A 23,418-nucleotide genomic window follows, 5' to 3' on the forward strand; every position below is an offset into this window, starting at 1 on the left:
GTAACACCGGTGGCCTCCAGGAGGGAGGGTCGGGACCTGAGGCTGAAAGGTAGGCGGGGACCAGGGGAGGCTGGCCCAGGGCCCACGCTCGCCCCAAGAAAAGTTCTGGTCCCTGGAGTCCTGGCTCCAGCGTTGGCTCCGACTGGAGCTCCCTCTGCTCCCAGCTCCTTCTCCGACTCCAGTGGCTGCTCTGGCAGACCGGCTTGGCTGTGGGTATTAATAGCTCCACATTCACGCTGAGAAGCCTGGAGGTTAACTCCTTCCCTGCCAGAGCTGGGAGGCTGCGGGGCTGGTGGCCACAGGGAGCAGAGGGAAGGCGGCGCTTGAGTTCCGCCCCCGCCTGAGCCTGGCCCGCCTCTCGCCAGATCCTCCGATGCCACCTCCTGCCTGATGCCACCTCCTGCCTGCGTTGGTGCAGCGCTCAGCATATGGATCTTGGACAGTGCGCCCTGGCCACCTGAACCTGCCCTGCATACCTCCACAGAGCCTGGTAAGACGGGGGCAGGGGTTGGGGGAGGAGGCTCAGGGCAGCGCCCCAGGAGTGGGCAGGGCTCTGAGCTCCAGGGAGTGTCCCTGGGACTCCTTCACTTGCGCATCCACCCCCGAGTTCCCTCCACATTCCCTTAACAAACAGCTACGGTCACCAACTCTGGGTCCAGTTCTGTCATTTGATGGGGAGCCCCTGACTCCCACCAAATGAACCATGCACAGCCCCTGGGAGACGCAGAGACGACCGTATGCAGCCCCTGGTATATTCTATCGAAGAGTGTGAGAAGGGGATGGGAGTGGGGGAATGTGAGTCGAATTTGTTTGCTTGAGGGAGTTCCCTGGTGGCACAGTGGGTTAAGGATACAGTATTGTCACGGCTGTGGCACAGTTTTGATCCCCAGCCTGGGACCTTCTGCAGGCTGCGGGCATGGCCAAAAAAAAGAAAAAAAGAATGTGTTTGCTTGAAAATATTTATTGAGCATCAGCCTTTTTTTTTCTTTGCTTTTTAGGGCTGTACCTGCAGCATATGGAAGTTCCCAGGCTAGGGGTGAAATCCGAGCTGCAGCTGCCAGCCTGTGCCAAAGCCATGGCAACGTGGGATCCAAGCCATCTGCGACCTACACCGCAGCTCATGGCAGTGCTGGATCCTTAACCCATGAGCAAGGCCAGGGATCAAACCTGCATCTGCATGGATACTAGTAGGGTGTGTAACATGCTGAGCCACAATGGGAACTTCCTATTGAGCACCAGCTTTGTACCAGGCACTGTGCTGGGCACTGGGCACACGACAATGGAGAGAGGTCAGACACTTCCTACCAGGGCTTGTCTGTCACAGCTAGAGGCCGTTGGGGCTGAAGCTTGTGTAGCTGGTGCCAGTGTGTGAATTAGGAAAAGGCATTCCCTCTGGGCAGGTGCAGCCCTCCTCCCCCAGCTCCAGCTGGATCACAGGCTGGGTTTCAGCCACGCTCACCTCTTCAGCAACTTACAACAAGCACAGCTATTCATAGTGGCCTTAGAATTTGTTGTCTGTGCCAACAAACAAAATAAGTACAGCCTGTGACGTGGTATGAAAAAATAAAACAGGGAGATGTGAGAGAGGCTGATGGGGAGGTGATTTGATAGGGTGTTCAGGGAAGACCTCCCAAGGAGGTGGCATTGGAGCTGTGACCAGTGTGAGGAGGAGCCAGCTAGAAGGTCTGTAGGGCGAACACGTCCAGAAGAGCGATCAGCAGGTGCAAAGGCTCAGAGCAAGAACTGGCTGGTGTGTTTAAGGAAGAGCGTTAGGCGCAGAGGAGAAGGTGAGTTTGTTTGTTTGTTTTGGCCTGCAACATATGGAGTTACCAGGCTGGGGATCAGATCTGAGCTGTTTCAACCTACGCAGCAGCTGTAGCAACACAGGATCCCTTAACCCACTGTGCCGGGCCGGGGATCGAACCTGCGTCCCAGCGCTCCAGAGACACAGCTGTTGCACCATGGCGGGAACTCCTAAACTGAGTTTTAAAGAATGAGGAGAGTTTCCCCAGGGGCTCTAGAGGTGAGGCACCACCAGAAGAGAGCAAAGTACCTGCAAAGCTTTGGAGGCATGAAGGATGCACGGTGCCCTTCAAGGCAGGAAGAGGATGCAGGTGACATGATCAGAGATATAGGCAGTTTCATTCCAGAATTGCCCCTCTGGGGGCTCTGGGGCCTCCGGGGAGGCGGGATGGGTGGGAGGAAGAGGGAAGTGGGAACCTGGGTCAGCCGAGTGGCTGAGGGGGGGGTGGGTGGGTGAGAGGTGGAGAGGCTTGGAAGGAAATATCATTTCATTTGTTGAAGTGAATTCCACTGGCTGGAAGGACAGATCTGGGTGTCCTTGGCCAAAAAAAGGAGGGGTTGGGGACAGAGCCCCCGTATGAAGTCGTTTAGGCTGCACACATTGCACAGGGAACCCCCAAGGATGGTGAGAGGGGGCTGATGCAGCCCTACCTCTGCTCTGCCCAGCCTGGCACCTTTACTCTGTGACAGCTTTGGGGGCTCACATTTTTCTTTCTTTTTCTCTATTTCTTTCTCTCTCTCTCTTCCTTCTTTCCTTCCTTCCTTTATTTTGTCTTTTTAGCACTGAACCTGTGGCATATGGAAGTTCCCAGGCTAAGGGTTGAATTGGAACTGCAGCTGCCAGCCTACACCACAGCCACAGCAATGCTGGATCCTTAGCTCATTGAGCGGGGCCAGGGATCAAACTCTTAACCCCACGGATACCACTCAGGTTTGTCACCACTAGGCCACGATGCAAATGCCTCTTTTTTCCTAATTGATCCATTCCAAAGGGCTCATTTTTTTTTTTCTTTTTTCTTTTTCTTTTCTTTTTTTTTTTTTTGTCTTTTTGCTATTTCTTGGGCCGCTCCCACGGCATATGGAGGTTCCCAGGCTAGAGGTCAAATCGGAGCTGTAGCCACCAGCCTACGCCAGAGCCACAGCAACTCGGGATCCGAGCCGAGTCTGCAACCTACACCGCAGCTCACGGCAACACTGCATCGTTAACCTACTGAGCAAGGGCAGGCACCGAACCCAAAACCTCATGGTTCCTAGTCGGATTCGTTAACCACTGCGCCACGGCGGGAACTCCTCTTTTTTTGAATTTTAGGGCCAAACCTGTGGCATATGGAGATTCCAGCTAGGGGTTGAATCAGAGCTGTAGCTGCTGGCCTACACCACAGACACAGCAACACAGGATCTGGGCTGTGTCTGCAGCCTATGCCACAGCTCACGGCAACAATGGATCCTTAAGGGGTTCTTTTTTCTTATTGGTCAGCCTGAAGAGTGCTTCTTAAAAAAATTAGTTCACTTATATTGACACCATCGTAAAACCACTATACTTTAATTTAAAAAAATATATTTTTTAACTGGTCTACTTAGCGGGGTCTCTCTTTTGAATTGGTCTGTTCAGAGGGCATGCTTTCATCTAATTGGTTCATCCAGAGAAGTGCCACTTTCCAATTGGTCGATCCAAAGGGGGTGACTTTTTCTGATTTGCATAAAGTCATCCCATAGGTTGGGCTGGGAGGGATGACCTAGGGGCCTGGAGGTTCTAGTGTGGGCTCTGCTTACAGACCTGCTGTGTGCTTTGCGCCAGTCACTGTCCCACTCTGGAGCTAGAGATCTATAAGCTTAGTCAGAGGAACAAGCCCAGAAAGGGGCAGACTCTCCCGAGGTCACACAGTGATGCCCAGCAGAGCCAGGAACTCCTGATGGTTATCTCAGCACTCCATCTTCCTAGGTCCCTTGCCTCAGACTTGATGTTTCTTTGAGGAGAGGAAATGAAAGGAACAGGAGGAATAGTGGAGATTCCGGGTGGGGGGGGGAGGAGGGGAGGGGAGGGCAGGCCAGGTGAGGGCTCCCTGGGGTGGGAGTCATATGCGGTCGGGTGCCCCAGGCCTCCAGGCACCCCTTACCCCTCCCCTGGGCCCCCTGGGGTTGTCATTTGTGGATGTTAATTATGTATGATGCTGGTGCTTTGCCTGGTTTTAATGCACTCTGATGGTGTTCTCTAGCTAATGGGGAAAATCAATAGGTTTTAATTCTTGGTGACTGTGAAGCTCTGTCTGTCTCCTGTTTGGGTGGCTGGGTCTGGCTCTGGGGCTGGGCGTGGAGGGCGGAGGTTCAGACCCAGTTCACAGGAGCCTGAGACTCCACTTCTCCCTCTCTCAGCCCCACCCCCTTCTGACCCCAGCCTAGGCAAGGACGATTACTCTCGCCCACCTGGCAGCTCCAAACCTCCAAACGCTGCCTCTGCCCCTAACATCTTAGAGGGTCTGGGAACTTGTACTCCCAGCCACTCACACCCCATTCCGAGAGGGATGGCCCCTGCCCCAGAATTATGGGCCAGAAATGTGTCAGCAGAGGCAGCCCCACCAGCTGTCAGGGGGCTGGAGTCAGGTCCAAAGTGCTGGGCACTCAGGGGGCTGGAGTCAGGTCGGCAGCGCTGGGCTCCAGCCATCCTCCTGGGTGCAGGGCCCGGCTTACAGCCCTGTCTCGGGCATGGAGGAAATCTGGCGCAGACCTCATGGTCCTGAAGAGATTTAAACATAAGCTTCTGATATTATTTCTACGTGCAGTTATATATTCAGAACTGAGAACCGAGAATGTTCACGGGGCATGAAGAGCTTGACTCGGAGTTTGCGTTGATGCCGGAAAGATGGTACCGGAATCCGGGTTCTTGTTCATGGCGGTCGAAGAATGAACTCCGTGAACACACAGGCAGCAAGCAAGCAAGCAAAGTTTATTGTTGCTGTTGGTTTTTTTTTTTTTTTTTTTTTGCTTTTCTAGGGCCGAATTCATGGCATATGGAGGTTCCCAGGCTAGGGGTCGAATCGGAGCTGTAGACGCCAGCCTACACCAGAGCCACAGCAATGAGGGATCCAAACCACCTCTGCGACCTACACCACAGCTCATGGAAACGCTGGATCCTTAACCCATTGAGCAAGGCCAGGGATCGAACCTGCAACCTCATGGTTCCTAGTCGAATTCATTAACCACTGCGCCACGACGGGAACTCCAGCAAAATTTTTATTAAAGGAAAGCAGATAGTTCCCAGGGTTACTGGGGGTGGGGTGGGGGAGAAGTGCCCCCTTTCTCTACTGTCCTCTAGAGGTTTTTAGTCCTTAAAGTTGGGGGGTGGGTATCGATGTGGGGTCCAGAGGCATGTGGTCTTCTCCCATTGGCCTTGTTCAATTACCTGTATCAGTCCTTGTCCAATAGGGTCTTAGGGGGTTCCTGTAAGTCTCATAGATTCTTTGTCCTTTTCTTCTCGTAAACTGAGTCACAGGGGATTAGGGATTCAAGTCCATCTGGGCGTAGGTACACCCCCTATAGGTTACAAGGCCTGTGGGGATGTTACTCCCTGGAGCCCTTAAGCCACAAATGTAAATCAATGGCCATATCACAGAATGCATCGAAGCCCCTGCTCCTACACTCAATTAAAGTTCTGCCTCAGCATCATGGCTCAGCGGTTAACAAACCCAACTAGTATCCATGAGGACGTGGGTTCGAGCCCTGGCCTTGCTCAGTGGGTTAAGGATCCAGCATTGCCGCAAGCTGTGCTGTGTAGGTCACAGATGAGCCCACTGTGGCTCAGTGGGTTAAGAATCCAGTATAGGAGTTCCTGTTGTGGCGCAGTGGTTAACGAATCCAACTAGGAATGATGAGGTTTCGGGTTCGACCCCTGCCCTTGCTCAGTGGGTGAACGATCCAGTGTTGCGTGAGCTGGGGTGTAGGTTGCAGACGTGGCTTGGATCCCGCGTTGCTGTGGCTGTGGCATAGGCCGGTAGCCACAGCTTCGATTGGACCCCTAGCCTGGGAACCTCCATATGCCCCGGGAGCGGCCCAAGAAATAGCAAAAAGACAAAAAAAAAAAAAAAAAAAAAAAGAATCCAGTTCATATCCATGAAAATGCAAATTCAATCCCTGGCCTTGCTCATTGGGTTAAGGATCTGGCATTGCCGTGGCTGTGGCATAGGCTGGCAGCTGCAGCTCTGATTTGACCCCTAGCCTGGGGACTCTCATATATTGCAGGTGCGGCCCTTCTAGGAAAAAGCAGGAAAAAAGGTAAAACTAAGATACGCCATGGTCTTCATAAAGCTGTTTGTGACATTTCTTGATGTTTCCAGACCACAGTGAGCCTCCAAAAAAGGAGGCGGCCTGAGATGTGTTTTCCTTGGAGAGGCCCTGCCTCCTTCTCCAGGAACCTAGACTTCTCTGGATGGACTCTGGACCCGGCTGGCTGGAAGCATTCAGACCATCCACAGGGGCTGTCTGCTGAGTTCCTATCCTAGCGCCATGGCCTTTGGAAACCAGAAACCAGGATGTGACCAGGGACGGCCAGGCCTCACCTGTCCTGTCCTCCCAGCAGACACTCCCCCTGCCCCTATTTTCCAGTTTGGACTCAGGTGCATAGAAGGTGGGGGTTCAGTTTGCTTTAGTTCATCGCACATCACACTGTTACACTTGGTCCGCACTGGACCTCTCCATTGTGTTGATTCTTTTTTTTTTTTTCCTTTTGTCTTTTTAGGGCCACACCCACGGCATATGGAAGTTCCCAGGCTAAGGGTCCAATCGGAGCTGTAGCCACTGGCCTACACCACAGCCACAGCAACGCCATTATCTGAGCCGTGTCTGCGATCTACACCACAGCTCACGGCAATGCCCAATCCTTAACCCACTGAGTGAGGCCAGGGATCGAACCTGCAACCTCATGGTTCCTAGTCGAATTCGTTTCTGCTCTGCCACGACGGGAACTCCTGTGTTGATTCTTTAATCCTTTCACCCCCGTGGGTGGTGGGCAGGCAAAAGCTGCCGAATTTTATCCCAGATCCTCACCCTGTGGGATTGTGGGGAGAATTACGTGAGCCAGGGCGCAATGCCTGGCATGTGGAAACTGGCCCAGCTCTGTTGCCCGGGGGGCCTCTGAAGCTTGAACAGAGCACTGCCCCCTTTGATGCACTGGAGAATGGCTGGGATTTTTCACAATCCTTCACTAAAGACCTAAATGTGGTGTTCCCATCGTGGCTCAGTGGAAACGAATCTGACTAGTATCCATGAGGATGCAGGTTCCAACTTTGGCCTCATTCAGTGGGTTAAGGATCAGTGGGTTAAGGATCCGGCATTGCCATGAGCTGTGGTGTAGGTGGCAGACACGGCTTGGATTTGGCGTTGCTGTGGCTTTCATGTAGGCTGGCAACTACAGCTCTGGTTCGACCCCTGGCCTGGGAACATCCATATGCCACAGGTATGGCCCTAACATAGCAAAACAAACAGAAAAACAAAACCCAGAAAAATCAAGGAGTTCCCTGGTGGTTCAGCTGGTTAAGGATCTGGTGTTGTCACTCCTGTGACTTGGGCTGCTGCTGGGGTGTGGATTCAATCCCAGGCCTGGGAACTTTCACATGCCACAGGCATGGCCAAAACAACAACAACAACAAATTAAACGGAAAAATCAATTAGAGGCTGAATTAGAATGTTATGTAGAGAATGGCCACTTAAACAATGATTCACAGGTCAGTAGCATCACCATCACCTGGGAGCTTGTTAGAAATGCAGAATCTGGAGTTCCCGTCGTGGCTCAGTGGTTAACGAATCTGACTAGGAACCATGAGGTTGCAGGTTCGATCCTTGGCCTCGCTCAGTGGGTTAAAGATCCTGCGTTGCTGTGGCTGTGGTGTAGACCGGCGGCTATAGCTCTGATTAGACCCCTAGCCTGGGAACCTCCATATGCCACGGGTGCAGCCCTAGGAAAGATAAAAAAAAAAAAAAAAGTGGAATCTTGGACGCCCCTCCTCCACTGGACGTACTGAATAAGAACATGCATTTTAACACCATCCCAGGTGGTTCACATGCTCTTGAAAATTTGAGAAACCTTGACTGAGAAAGAGAACGGCAAACAGAAGGAACAAACAGCTGAAAGAGTTAAATTTGTTGCCTTTAGGAAGAGATCTATAGTACAGAAGAGTGGGTTGAGGGATTGTTAATTTTTGACATAAGCCCTGTAGCTTTCTTTTTTTTCTTTTTTTTTTTTTTTAGGACCACAGCTGCAGCAGATGAAAGTTCCCAGGGTAGGGGTTGAATTGTGGTGTAGGTTATGTATCGCATCATCCATCACATTACCTACATCATATAACCCCTATCATATATCGTATATCATATAACTTATACCACAGCCACAGCAACTAGGGATTCAAGCTGCGTCTGTGACCTACACCACAGCTTACGGCAACGCCGGATCCCCAACCCACTGAGCGAGGCCAGGGATCCAACCTGCATCCTTACAGACACTGTGTCCAGTTCTTAACCTGCTGAGCTGCAACAGGAATTTCACACCCTGTAGCTTTAGTTGAGTTTTAAACTATGTGGAATATTTACATCGCTGGAAAAAACCCAGTAAATAATGTGCATGATTTAAAATCCCCCAGGAGTTCCTGTCGTGGTGCAGTGGTTAACGAATCTGACTAGGAACCATGAGGTTGCAGGTTCGATCCCTGGCCTTGCTCAGTGGGTTAAGGATCCGGCGGTGCCATGAGCTGTAGTGTAGGTTGCAGACGCGGCTTGGATCCTGCGTTGCTGTGGCTCTGGCGTAGGCCGGTGGCTACAGCTCCGATTTGACCCCTAGCCTGGGAACCTCCATATGCTGCGAGAGCAGTCCCAGAAATGGCAAAAAGACAAAAATAAATAAAATAAAATAAAATAAAATCCCCTAAATACCAAATGGAATGCAAAGGCTTTCTCCCACCAGAGACCCCAGGCTCCCCTTTGCCTTGTCAACAGTTTTTGGAGTATTCATTCACAGCATTGCTCTGCACATCCAATCAGAATGTGTCTGATTATCCTTTATTTTTTTACAGATCAGAGCACATGCACGGTTCTGGGTCTTGCTATTTTTTACTCAACAATAACTTGGAGATCATTCCAAATAAATGCCTATAGATCTGCTTAATTCATTTATAGGTGGCTTTTATAGGCTATTACAGGATGCCTAGGATTGTAATTTATTTAACCACTCCCTTACTGATGGGAAATTAGGTTGTTTACAGCCTTCTTTGGTTACAGGCAATGCTGCAATATAAGTATTTTGTGGCATTCTGTTGTGGCTCAGCAGAAATGAGTCTGACTAGCATCCATGAGGATGCAGTTTCAATCCCTGGCCTTGCTCAGTGGGTTAAGGATCCAGCATTGCTGTGGCTGTGACGTGGGTTGGTGGCCACAGCTCCAATTGGACCCCTAGTCTGGGAACCTCCATATGCTGCAGGTGCGGCCCTAAAAAGACAAAGAAAAAAATAGATAAGCATTTTGTAACCACAATATAGTGTGGAGTTAAGGGCATAGGCCCTGGACATGGAATGCCTGGGATTGGAGACCCAGGGCTAGGGCTAAGGCCAATGGTTTCATCTTTATATGCCCCAGTTTCTGTAGCTGTGAAATGTGTGGGATACTTGTGCAGGTGGCTGGGAGGTATTTGGTCAATAGATGTTTATTGAGCACCCTACTATGTGTCAGGCACTATTCTAGACGCAAATGAGTCAGTAATGAACAAAACACATAAAGCTCCTGCCCTCGTCGAGCTTATGGTCTAGGGATAGAAGATAGATAATACATGAGATCAATTAATAAAATATATGATAAGTGCTAGGGAAGTAGAGCAGGGGAGAGGGATGGAGAGGGAGGTTTGCAATTTTATTTTTTTTAATTTATTTTTATTTTTTGTCTTTTTGTCTTTTAGGGCCCCACCCATGGCATATGGGAGCTCCCAGGTTAGAGGTTGAATTGGAGCTGGAGCTGCCGGCTGACACCACAGTCATGGTGACGTGGGATCTGAGCCTTGTCTGGGACCTACACCACAGCTCACAGCAATGCTGGATCCTAAACTCACTGATCAAGGCCAGGGATCAAACCCGCATTCTCACAGATACTAGGCGAGTTCACTAACCACTGAACCACAATGGGAACCCCAAGGTTTGCAACTTTAGCTAAGGGGAGGTTGCCAATGGCTTCACTGGTAAAGTGACACTTGAGTGACACAGACCCGAAGGAGGTGAGTGATGAGTTATGTTAATACCTGGCGGAAGGAGTTCCCATTGTGGCTCAGTGGTAATGAATCTGAAAGGTATCCATGAGGATGCAGGTTCGATCCCTGGCCCTGCTCCGTGGGCTAGAGGATCCAGTGTTGCTGTGAGATGTGGTATAGGCTGGCAGCTACAGCTCCGATTTGACCCCTAGCCTGGGAACTTCCATATGCGGCAGGTGCCGCCCTAAAAAGAAAAAAAAAAAACAAAACTTGGGAGAAAACCATTGCAGGAGTTCCCGCTGTGGCTCAATGTCTCTGCAGCGACAGGACACAGGTTCAATCCCTGCCTGCCCTGGTACATCGGGCTAGAGAATCTGGTATTGCTGCAGCTACTGCGTAGTTCACAACGGCAGCCTGAATCTGATCCCTGGCCCAGGAACTCCATACGCTGCGGGGCAGCCAAGAAAAAAGAGAGGAACAAAAAAGAACATTGCAGACAGAGGATCAGGAATAGAGGACTCACCGCCTTCCAAGACGGCAACTGGCAATGGGAAGATCCCCTTGGGCCTTTCATGCCCTAGTTCTGTGTCTACCCGTGGGGACTCATAGAAAGGAAATAGAGTCCCTCCCCTGCTTATAGCAGCTCTTCCATTGTTGGAGACCATGGAACAGCCGAATTCTGCAGAAGGCAAATATCTATGGACTCAGAGTTCTAACCACAGAGTCTCCTTCAAAGACAAGATGAAGGACTTATGCATTAACCACCCCTTATTCTGTAAACAGCTGCCCTATGTCCTAAGGATACCCCCTTTGATATGCTCTTGAGAAGATAATCTCGTTATTGCCTATGCCTGTCCCTGCCCACTAATCTCGACACCTTCTTTAATCCCATCCATTAACAATAATCTCATCACCTTCCTTAATAAAAATCGTGTGGGCTAAAGCCTAGGCGCCTTTGTTCTGTGGAACAGAGTGCCTTCCGGTCCCCCACTTTCTAAATGTAAGTCTTGTGTGTTCTGTGATACCGCGCCGTCCCTCTTCGAGGATTCCCCGTTTCCCTGCAGCGCGGGATGCAGCCTTTCATCACGTGCCAGCTAGAGAGCTGCAGCCTCATGACCCTGTGACGGACTGGAGCTGCCCAAAGAACTAGGGTGGCACCAGCCACAGCTTCTTCCTGGTGGCTTGAGAGATGGCGCTGGATTCCCAGCCCAGCAGGGTCAGTCCCTGGCACCTGGGGACTCTGCCTCCAGGACTGGGTCCTCCTTCCAGGGTGGTATGTGGTGGGGAGGAAGAGCTGTCGCTGGGTCAATACGCCTAAGCGAAGTTTCCTGGGCTGGGTGAGCCGGGTGAACAGTGTGCAAATCTCAGCAAGGTGGGTCTCGGATCTGAGAGGGTGGTCTCCTTAGATATTGATCATCTGTCCTTCTTCTCCTTTTTTTTTTTTGGCTTTTTTTTAGGGCTACACCCAGGGCATATGGAAGTTCCCAGGCTAAGCATCGAATCAAAGCTATAGCTGCCAGCCTATACCACAGCCACAGCCATGCAGGATCCAAATCAAGTGTCTGCGACCTACACCACAGCTCATGGCAATGCCAGATCCTTAACCCACTGAGTGAGGCCAGAGATCGAATCTGCATCCTCATAGACACTACTAGTCGGGTTCGTTAACACTGAGCCACAACAGGAACTCCCTCATCTCTCCTTCTGACCCAGGTCAGGTCAGTTCCAGAATTTTCTGTAGACATCTTTGGGAAGGCATCTGATTGGAAGGAGAAGAGGAGTTTGTTTTGCGGGAGCAATGGAGAATAAGGTTTGCTATTGGACTTAGAATATGATTATTGGATGAATTTGTGGGAGGAACTGATGAAGTGGTGGGAGGGCTTAAGCCTCTCAGTTACCCCAGGGACAATTCATGTCCTCAACTCCTCCAGTCTGGAAGTCTATCTCTAGTGCCCCCTATGGGCGGAGCCCCACAGAGCGCTGCCTCTGCAGAAACGTGGTTTGCAGAGTGGGGCTCCCATGTTACAAAGCCAACAATAGAAGGGGTATGTTTGAGCTTAATACTTTGCATGAGGGCATTTCAAATTAGTGAGGAAAAGATGGGCTACTATCGTCATTGAAAAATATAAATCTGGATCCTCGTTCACTGAGTAGCTTCCTCCTTAACACAAAGCTAACAGATGGATTAACAATTTCAAAGTTAAAAATAAAACTAGAGAAGAATTAGAAGATATGAATGAATTAAAAAAAAAAAAACTCAGCTGTGGAGTTCCCACTGTGGCAGAGCAAGTTAAGGATCCAGCAATGCCTCTGCAGAGGCACAGGTTCAATTCCCAGCCCAGGTGCAGTGGGTTAAAGGTCAGGTGTTTGGAGATCCCATTGTGGCGTAGTGGTTAATGAATACGAGGAACCATGAGGTTGCAGGTTCCATCCCTGGCCTTGCTCAGTGGGTTAAGGATCTGGAGTTGCCGTGAGCTGTGGTGTGGGTTGCAGACGTGGCTCGGATCCCGCGTTGCTGTGGCTCTGGTGTAGGCCGGTGGCTACAGCTCTGATTCGACCCCTAGCCTGGGAACCTCCATATGCTGCGGGAGCGGCCCAAGAAATGGCAAAAAGACAAAAATAAATAAATAAATAAATAAAGGTCAGGTGTTTGCCACAGCTGCAGCTTGGATTAGATCCCTGGCCTGGAAACTGCCATATGCTGCAGGTGTGGCCAAAAAAAAAAAAAAGAAAGAAAGAAAGAAAGAAAAAAGAATAAAGAGAGAGAAAGGAAAAAAAGAACAAAACTCAATTGGAAAGTGTTTTCCAGTTGAGAAACCAAGTTCAGAAATTATAACTTTGAGCCATAAAAATGAAGACAGTTTTGCCATTTGCTTGGACGGACTTGGAGGGTAACATGCTAAGCGAAATAAGACAGAGAAAGACAAATACTGTATGATATTCCTTCTATGTGGAATCTAAAAAAGACAACAGGAGTTCCCGTCGTGGCGCAGTGGTTAACGAATCCGACTGGGAACCATGAGGTTGCGGGTTCGAGCCCTGCCCTTGCTCAGTGGGTTAAGGATCCGGCGTTGCCGTGAGCAGTGGTGTAGGTTGCAGACACGGCTCGGATCCCATGGTGCTGTGTCTCTGGCATAGGCCGGTGGCTACAGCTCCGATTTGACCCCTAGCCTGGGAACCTCCATATGCCGTGGGAGCGGCCCAAAGAAATAACAAAAAGACAAATAAATAAATAAAAAAGACAACAAACTAGTGAATATAAATACCAAAAAAAGTGGGTAATTCCCATGGTGGCTCAGAGATACCAAAGCCAACCAGTGTCCATGAGGATGGGGGTTCAATCCCTGGCCTCACTCAGTGGGTTAAGGATCCGGAGTTGCCGTGAGCTGCAGTGTAGGTCACAAACGTGGCTCAGATCCTGCATTGCTGTGGCTGTGGCATAGGCCAGCAGGGGCAGCTCAAATTCGACCCCCTAGCCTGGGAACTTTCATATGCCACCACAGGTGTGCTCCTAAAAATCAAAAGAAAAAAGAAACAGACTCACAGATGCAGAGAACAAATCAGTGGTTATCAGTGGGGAGAGGGCAGGGAGGAGGGGGGCACTATAGGGTAGGGGAGTAAGATGTACCAACTATTACGCGTAAAATAAGCTACAAGGATATACTGTATAACACAGAAAATATAGCCAATATATTATAGTTCCTAAAATAACTATAAATGGAATATAACCTTTAAAAATTGTGAATCACTGTATTGTACACCAGTAACATATAATATTGTACATTAACTATACTTCAGTTAAAAAAAGAGATTACAGGAGTTCCTTTTGTGGCTCAGTGGTTAACAAACCCGACTAGGATCCATAAGGATGTGGGTTCGATCCCTGGCCTCGATCAGTGTGTTAAGGATCTGGTGTTGCTGTGAGCTGTGGTGTAGGTCGCAGACATGACTTGGATCTGGCGTGGCTGCGGCTGTGGTGTAGACTGGTGGCTGCAGCTCCGATGTGATCCCTATCCTGGGAATTTCCATATGCTTTGGGTGCAACCCTAAAATAGCAAAAAAAAAAAAAAAAAAAAAAAAGATTATAAATTTGACTATAAAAAATTAAAAATTTTTGAAGTTCCCATCATGGCTCAGCGGTAACAAACCCGACTATTATTCATGAGGGTACAGGTTCCATCCCTGGCCTCCCTCAGTGGGTTAAGTATCTGATGTTGCTGTAAGCTATGTCTTGGGTTCAATCACTGGCCCAAAGAACTTCCGTATGCAGCAGATGCAATAGAAAGAAAGAGAGAGAGGGAAAGAAAGAAAGAAAGAAAGAAAGAAAGAAAGAAAGAAAGAAAGAAAGAAAGAAAGAAAGGAAGGAGGGAAGGAAGGAAGGAAGGAAGGAAGGAAGAAAAAAAAGAAAGAAAGAGGAGTTCCTATCGTGGCTCAGTGGTTAACAAACCCAATTGGCATCCATGAGGATGCAGGTTCGATCCCTGGCCTCGCTCAGTGGGTTAAAGATCTGGTGTTGCCTTGAGCTGTGGTGTAGTTCACAGATGCGGCTCAGATCCTATGTTGTTGTGGCTGTGGTGCAGGCCGGTGGCTACATCTCTGATTTGAGCCCTAGCCTGGGAACTTCCATATGCTGAGGGTGTGGCCCTAAAAAGACAAAAAGACAAAAAAAGAAAAGGAAGAAAGGGAGGAAGGAAGGAGGGAGGCAAGGAAGGAAGAAAGAGGAGAAAGAAAGAAGGAAAAAGAAAGAAAGGGAGAAACAGCCAATAAGAACGTGGGGGAAATATCAACTTGTCTCATTCCTCAAAGGTCTTTGTACTTCCTGTTTCTTTGGCTGGAACGTTCCTTTCCCAGAAGGTAACACTGCCTGCCACTAGATCCCTTCAGGCCTTTGTAAATAACCAGGGACCTGAATTTCACAATATCTATGGCTGGGAAGACCTGTGGAACATCATCCGTGCGAGATGAGGCAGGCAGGGAGCAGGCCAGGCCAGCGGGTCAAGGGTTCTGATTCGATCCTAAGGGCCAACAGAAGCTAATGAGAGCAAGAGAAAGAGGTGATGAGATTTGCGACTTGGAAAATTTCCCTCGGGCTGCTGGGGGCCGTGTGGGGGTGGGGAACCCATGCAGGAGATGGTGCAGTGGTCCAGGCTAAAGGTGACAGTGCCCTGGAGCAGACTGCAGGCATTGGGAATGGGAGAAGCGGCTGAACTAGAAGGAGGAATAGAGGGTAAATCACAGGCCTTGGTGAGGCTGGAGGAAGAGGAGGGTGTTGAAGGGACTTCGAGGCTTCTGGCTCCTGTATCTAGACCTGCGGTTTGCCAGTGATTGAAATAGAGAATATTGAAAGAGGGTTGGGGAGGTCCCTTCGTGGCTCAGTGGTTAACAAACCCGACTAGGATCCGTGCAGATTCGGGTTCGATCCCTGGCCTTGCTCAGTGGGTTAAGGATCCAGCGTTGCCTTGAGCTGTGGTGCAGGTGGCAGACGCGGCTCGGATCTGGCGTTGCTGTGGCTGTGGTGTAGGCCAGCAGCTGCAGCTCCGATTAGACCCCTAGCCTGGGAAACTCCATATGCTGCGGGTGTGGCCCTAAAAAAGACAAAAAAAAAAAAAAAAGAATTTTGTATATTAGGCAGAGAGCCCTTCATTTGTGATACGAGTTGCAAATATTTTTCCCTAGTTTGTCATTTTTCTTTTGACTCTTGGGGGCAAAAGAGATAATAAGCCCTTGGTATATTTCTGATGGGTTGTGCAAATTTGTATTAATTCTTGTCATTAGCAATTTGTCATTATCTGTCAAAATTACGGATGCATTTGACACAGCAGTGTCTCCTCTGGGATATTATGAGGTATTTGACACGGATGAAACTGTGTGTTTGTGTGTGTGTGTGTTGGTTGGGTATTGTTTCTGTTTACTCTTTTTCTCACAAGACTGGACACAGTCCAAGAAGCCATCGGTAGGGGATGGATTTACTGCATAAGAATTTTTTTTTTTTTTTTGTCTTTTGTCCTTTTTAGGGCCTCACCGGCAGCACATGGAAGTTCCTGGGCTATGAGTTGAATCGGAGCTACAGCTGCCAGCCTACACCACAGCCACACCAGATCTAAGGTGCGTTTTGATCTACACCACAGCTCATGGCAACACCAGATCCTTAACCCACTGAGCGAGGCCAGGAATCAACACAAAACCTCATGGTTCCTAGTTGGATTTGTTTCCGCTGCGCCACAATGGAAACTCATTTTTTTTTAAAATTATGTTTTGATAAGAGGAATTCCTCTTGTGGCGCAGTGGAAAATGAATCCAACTAGTATACACAAGGATGTGAGTTCGATCCCTGGCCTCACCGCTCAGTGGGTCAGGGATCTGGTGTTGCAATGAGCTGTGGTGTAGGTTGCAGATGTGGCTTGCACCCTGCGTTTCTGTGGCTGAGGTGTAGGCTGGCAGCTATAGTTCCAATTAGACCCCTAACCTGGGAATTTCCTTATGCCTCGGGTGTGACCCTAAAAGGCCAAAAAAAAAAAAAAAAAAAAAAGATTTTTGATAAGAAATAGAAAATATGAGGCTTTCCTTGTGGTTTAGCAGGTTAAAGATCCAGTGTTGTCACTGAAGTGGCCTGGGTTGCTGCTGTGGTGTGGATTCAGTCCTGGCCTGGGAACTTCCACATGCCATGGGTGTGACAAAAAAGAAAAAATTATCAAGCTTTTAGAAACTAGAGAAGAGAAAAAATAAGATTATATGAAATTTGAAAAGGTAAATAATTTCTTTTTTTTTTGGCTTTTTGATGATTTTTATTTTTTCCATTGTAGCTGGTTTACAGTGTTCTGTCAATTTTCTACTGCACAGCATGGTGACCCAGGCACACATACGTAATACATTTTTTTTCTCATATTATCATGCTCCATCATAAGTGACTAGATACAGTTCCCAGTGCTACATAGCAGGAGAAAAAGTAAATATTTCCATATATTTTAAGCAATTTAAAGATGGTTGGATGAAACTATTTGTCTTTCATTCAAGTAACAAACATACAATCAATACTTGCTATAAATTAAAAAAGACATTCACCGTTCTGTTATAAAACATGAAATTTTCTATGTTTTGTAATGGAAAGATTGCTAGGATAGCCTGTTAAGTGAAAAAAAGCAAGAAAAGGAAGAGCATATTTAGAGCCCATCTTTTGTGTAAGACATAGAGGAAATGGAAAATATGAAAAAATATTTTATCTATATTAAAAAAAAAAAACACGGGGGAGGGGAGTAAAATGTGATTACCACAAAGGGTTTGGGCACAGGGAGAATGGGGCATAGGAATGACAAATATAATTTTTTGTTTTGTTTCTTTTTGGCCGTGCCCACAGTATGCAGAAGCTCCTGGGCTAGGGGTGGAACCCACACCACAGCAGTGACAACTCTGGATCCTTAACCTACTGAGCCACCAGGGAACTCTAAATATAACCATTTTGGGGTTTAGTTGGACTTTTCTAAACTGAAAGATTATTTACTCTCTAAAAAAATTCATGGGGGGGGGAGTTCCCATCGTGGCTCAGCAGAAATGAATCCGACTAGGAACCATGAGGTTGCTGGTTCAATCCCTGGCCTCGCTCAATGGGTTGGGGATCCGGCATTGCCGTGAGCTGTGGTGTAGTTCGCAGACATGGCTTGCATCCTGTGTCGCTGTGGCTGTGGCGTAGCCTGGGAACTTCCATATGTCATGAGTGCTGCCCTAAAAAGCAAAAAAAAAAAAAAAAAAAAAAAAAGTTAATTGGATGGATTCGTTGAGAGAAAGTGGGATATATAGAAGAGAGAAGTTCTCAGGGAGGTAGGAGGGTTGAGATTTGAGGCCCTGGTGTATGCGTAGGAATTTATGTCAGTTTTGCCATCTGTAAAATGAGGGTTCTCCAGCTAACCATGAAAGGCAGTTAGCAATAACTTTTATCAAATGTAATTCTCACTTCTTCTCTGAGGCCTTGAGTAGGCTGGGTGCAGATGCCAGCGGCAGAAAGAGGCCTGGACCATAATTCCTCCCAGTGCATTCTGGGAGGAGAGTCAATGGTTACTGGAGGACCTGGGCCAGTCCCAAGCCTCACTGCGGGAGGGGGAGGAGGACCATGAGTGAGGCTGAGAGGCGGGGAGGCTGCAGGCTCGCAGCCATCACTTTGCAAGTCCACCCACACCCTTCTCCAGCTCTACAAGCCCACGTTGGGGACAGATTGGCCCTAAATTTAGCTGCAAAGCAGCCCCGAGGGAGCCTGAGACGCAAAATGTACAACAGCAGCCATCAGCAAGTTAAGCCCCTTGCTTCACAAAAGAAGAAATTAAGGCTCCAAAAGGGGTGGGGGCCGGGTCGGGGGTGGTGGGGGGGTGGGGAGAGTTCCCACGTGGCTCAGCGGAAATGAATCTGACTAGTATCCATGAGGACGTAGGTTCAATCCCTGGCCTTGCTCAGTGGGTTAAGGATCCAGAGTTGCCGTGGCCATGGTTTAGGTCGAGGCTCGGATCTGGCGTGGTTGTGGTGTATGTAGGCCGGCAGCTATAGATCCAATCTGATGCCAGTGGGTTAAAGGATTTGGCATTTGCCGCAGCTGCAGTGTGGATGGCAGCTATGGCTTGGATTTGATCCATGGCCGCAGAACTTCATATGCCATGGGTGGCCAAAAAAAAAGAGGAAAAAAAAAAAGAGTAGGAGTTTCCGTCATGGCGCAGTGGTTAAGGAATCCGACTAGGAACCATGAGGTTGCAGGTTCAATCCCTGGCCTCGCTCAGTGGGTTAAGGATCAAGTGTTGCCATGAACTGTGGTGTAGGTCGCTCGGATCCTGCGTTGCTGTGGCTGTGGCATAGGCCGGTGGCTACAGCTCCTATTAGACCCCTAGCCTGGGAACCTCCATATGCCGAGGGAGCGGCCCTAGAAAAGGCAAAAAGACCAAAAAAAAAAAAAAGCACACAAAAAAGACAAAACCCTGGGGGGCTAATTACCCAGAACTGTACAGCAAGGTGGGCCTGGCCGCTGCTAGCAAGTACATGTTCTGGAGGCCAAACAAACCGAAATGTCAGAGTTTGGAAAAGAGAAAGATCCATATGCAAAGAGAATGGGTGGCTTGTGTCCAAAAATCCTCAAACTCCCCAACAGTTTCAGCAATGCATTTCTATTGAGTGATTGACTGATTGACTGAGATTTTTAGGGCCAAACTTTCAGCATATGGAAGTTCCCAGGCTAGGGGTTGAATCAGAGCTGTAGCCCAGGCCTATGCCACAGCCACAGCCACGCCAGATCCAAGACCCGTCTGTAACCTACACCACAGCTCCTGGCAATGCTGGATCCTTAATTCACTGAGGGAAGCCAAGGATCGAACCTGTGTCCTCATGGATGCTAGTAAGATTTGTTTCTACTGAGCCATGACTGGATCTCCCCCAGCAGTGCTTTTTTTTTTTTTTTGTCTTTTTGCTATTTCTTGGGCCGCTCCGGCGGCATATGGAGGTTCCCAGGCTAGGGGTCGAATCAGAGCTGTAGCCTCCGACCTACGCCAGAGCCACAGCAACGCGGGATCCGAGCCGCATCTGCAACCTACACCACAGCTCACGGCAACGCTGGATCCTTAACCCACTGAGCAAGGGCAGGGACCGAACCCGCAACCTCATGGTTCCTAGTCGGATTCGTTAACCACTGCGCCACGACGGGAACTCCCAGCAGTGCTTTTTTAAAGGAAAGGTGAGGGAGGGGCTTGGTTAGTTTTTGCAGAGTTCTTGGTGTCAAAATCCTTTGTTCTTCAAAGCTGTCCACATAAGTCAGACCACAAGTTTCTGTAAACCTCGGAGGAAACAAATGTTATTCTGCAACATTTTATCTCTGAATGAATGGAAAGTCTTATACCTTAAAGGTCAGAGCCTTGAGAATGGGCCAGCCTATTTATTTTAGGCTACCGGCAACATTATCAAAGGAAGCAAAGGCAATAAAATACAAAGATTAAAGTTAAAAAAAAAAAAAGGAAATTAGAGTTCCCTGCTGGCTCATCAGGTTGGGGATTTGGTGTCCTCTCTGCTAAAACATGGGTTACTGCTGTGGCATGGGTTTGATCCCTGGCCTGGAAATTTCCACAAGCAAAAAAAAAAAAAAAAAAAAAAAAAAAAAAAAAGGGGGGGTGGGAGAGACAAAAGAAAGAAAAAGAAACAGATATAATACTATAATACAGAGTAAGATTCATTCTTCCCTATACAACTGGATTTGGAGATGGTGCCTTTAAATAAATAATTAAGGTGGAGTTCCTGTTGTGGCACAGAGGAAATGAATCCGACTAGGAACCATGAGGTTGCTGGTTCGATCCCTGGCTCAGCTCAGTGGGTTAAGGATCCAGCACTGCCGTGAGCTGTGGTGTAGGTCGCAGACTTGGCTCAGATCTGGCGTTGCTGTGGATGTGGTGTAGGCCGGCAGCTGTAGCTCTGATTCGACCCCTAGCCTGGGAAGCTCCATATGCTGTGGGTGTGGCCCTAAAAAGTAAAAGCAAAAGAAAAAAATACATATATATATTAAGGTAAAATGATGTCATTAGAGTAGTATGACTGGTGTCCTTATAAGAAGAGGAGATCAAGACGTAGGGACCCACAGAGGGAAGACCATGTAAAAATAGGGACAAGGCAGCTGTTCACAAGCCAACAAGAGAGGCCTGTTCACAATTTTGGATTTCTAGCCTCCAGAATTGTGAGAAAACATTTTGTTATTTAAACCACCCAGACTATGTCACTTTGTTATGGCAGCCTGAGGAGATTAATATAGTTCGTTTTCCATTTATGTCAAATAAGTCTAGTGGTGGGCAGTCCAAGATGGCACAGCCACGTCACAGAGACTCCAGCTCCACTTTCTCACCCATCTTCTATTTTCAAGCTCACTTCTTAGGCAAGGATGGCTGCTGGAGCTGCCTTATTCCAGGCAGCATCAAGAAAGAAAGAACAGGAGTTCCCGTCGTGGCTCAGTGGGTTAACAAACCTGACTAGCATCCATGAGGACTCGGGTTCGATCCTTGGCCTCATTCAGTGGGTTAAGGATCTGGCGTTGCCATGAACTGTGGTGTAGGTCGCAGATATACCTTGGATCTGCGTTGCTGTGCTGTGGCGTAGGCCAACGGCTACAGCTCCGATTCGACCTCTAGCCTGGGAACCTCCATATGCCACTGGTGCGGCCCTAAAAGACAAAAAGACAAAACAAAAAAAAAGAAAAAAGAAAGAAAGAACAGGAGTTCCCAGGAGAAGGAAAGACCAAGGCCACGAACATCACCACTGTGGCTCTGATCACTGCTGTGGTGCTGGTTATTGCTGTGGTGCGGATTTGATCCCCGGCCCTGGAACTTCTGTATGCTGTAGACATAGCCAAAAAAAGGAAAAGAGAGAAGGAAAGAAAGAAAGAAAGAGAAAGAAAGAAAGAGAAAGAAAGAAAGAAAAAAAAGAAAGAAAGAAAGAAAGAAGAAAGAAAGAAAGAAAAAGAAAGAAAGAAAGAAAGAAAGAAAGAAAGAAAGAAAAAAAGAAAGAAAAAGAAAAAAAGAAAACAAACGGACAAAGGATGGGTTCCTCCCTTTCTAGGCAATTAGGAAATTAGATGGAGCAGTTTTGCTTACATCTTATTGGTCAAGGCTTAGTCACATGGTCACACCTTGCTGCAAGGGAGTCTGGGAAGTGTGCCCAGTGAAAGCAAGGAGAGAGTGAATGCTGGGGAGAGCAACCAGCAGTCTCCACCATGTACTGTGACCTCAGTCCATGTAGTCAAGCGAGCCTGAAGGACTGTGTGTTTTCCATAACTTAGCATAATTTCCATTGCAAGCCAGGATGGCGCTTCCATCTCACTGCGTGAATGGGTCTAGTTCCTGGGTGGCTTTTCACCTGGCTCAGCTGTAGTGGGCAGTGTCAGTCCTGAAGTCCTGTGTCCCTGCACGTGTGCCCAAGACATCAGCCCTCAGCCATCTGCCCCTGACCTTCAGCTTGTGCAGGCCCCCTTGTTTCTGTCTGTGTGGCTCCTTTGGCCTCTTCTTGACCATCCTCAGTGCTCAGGTCCATTCTGCTCCCATGCTCACATTCTTTCCACCTGACCTTGGGCTTCTCAAACCTCTTTGGGGGGGTTGGGGAGTGTCTCATTGCTTCTTCCACAAGAAGTAGGATTCAGGGCCTCACCCTCAGAGTCTTTACAAAGCCTCTCTCTCTCTCTTTTTTTTTTTTTTTTTTTTTTTTTTTTGGTCTTTTTGCCTCTTCTAGGGCTGCTCTTGCGGCATAGGGAGGTTCCCAGGCTAGGGGGCAAATGGGAACTGTAGCTGCAGGTCTACGCCAGAGCCACAGCAACACGAGATCCGAGCTGCATCTGCAACCTACACCACAGCCAAGGGCAACGCCGGATCCTTCACCCACTGAGCGAGGCCAGGGATCAAAAACGCAACCTCATGGTTCCTAGTCGGATTCGTTTGCGCTGCACCACAAAGGGAACTCCTGTTTGTTTGTTTATTTTGCTTTCTACCCACTCACATTCCTTTTTTGAGGTAACAGGCACAAGGTTTGGCTTGCCATCAGGAAAGAAAAAAGAAAGTATCAGGAAATTGAAAATAACATAGATTCATGTCCCCAAAATATTATCTTGCCATATTTTCAATAAACTTTCCTGTGATTGACACTATTTGGCATTTCTCACTTCCTTCTCTCTTGCTGTACCGTCTAGAAAAGCTAGACGTTTCCTTTCAAAGCCTCTCTTGCAGCTTTGGGAAGCTGTATTTCTCAATTCTGATCAATAAGATGGCAGTAGAAGATGGCTCAAGGTTTACAGGAAGGCTTTAATTTTATCCAAAAAAGGGGGCCAGCTCTGGCTGGCACCATCTCTTTCCCTCTGCTTCCTACTTAGAGCATGAACACCATGCTTGGCGCTGCTGCAGCCATTTTGCCACCATGAAGGCAAAGCTAAGAGAATCATAGATGCCATGGAACCACTGAGCAGCTGAGTCTACACAGCATCGCTTATTTACTATTAAGCAAGAAAAATTAGGCCTCATTTTTTTTTCCAATGGCCACACCCATGGCATATGGAGGTTCCCAGGCTAGGGGTCCAATCAGAGCTACAGCTGTCAGCCTATACCACAGCCATAGCAATGAGGGATCCCTGCTTCATCTGTGACCTACACCATAGCTCACGGCAACGCCGAATCCTGAACCCACTGAGGGAGGCCAGGAATTGAACCTGTGTCCTTATGGATACTAGTCGGATTCATTTATGCTGCACCATAAGGGGAACTCCAAGTCCTTGTTTTAATGTTTCTGTTTCTTGCTGCTGAAAGTATTCCTAATATATATACTATTGCTTCAAGTTAGCACACATGGATTTCTCTTTATTGTCACAACTGGTGCCCAGATTAGTGACAGTGTCTTTAATTCTGGGC

General features: G+C 48.4%; 1 protein-coding gene across 2 annotated transcripts in view; it reads left to right on the top strand.

The window, feature by feature from the left end:
* Positions 1–342: 342 nt before the first annotated feature.
* Positions 343–23,418, top strand: part of XPO6 (exportin 6) — a 149,424-nt gene continuing 126,348 nt past the window's right edge. Inside the window, exon 1 of one of the 2 annotated variants that reach the window (XM_085017020.1) lies at positions 343–490. Coding sequence is in view for 1 of the 2 variants with exons in the window: in XM_085017014.1 (XP_084873140.1) it covers positions 391–490 (100 nt within the window). In the remaining variant the exon portion in view is untranslated. The remainder of the gene's footprint in view (positions 491–23,418) is intronic. The other variant, XM_085017014.1, reaches the window with a different exon arrangement.

Source organism: Sus scrofa, chromosome 3 (assembly GCF_054392235.1).
Source record: "Sus scrofa isolate SSC_HxYL_T2T_F1_AM1 chromosome 3, Sscrofa_HxYL_maternal_Yorkshire_Landrace_v2.0, whole genome shotgun sequence".
In the NCBI taxonomy this organism is placed as follows: Eukaryota; Metazoa; Chordata; class Mammalia; order Artiodactyla; family Suidae; genus Sus; species Sus scrofa.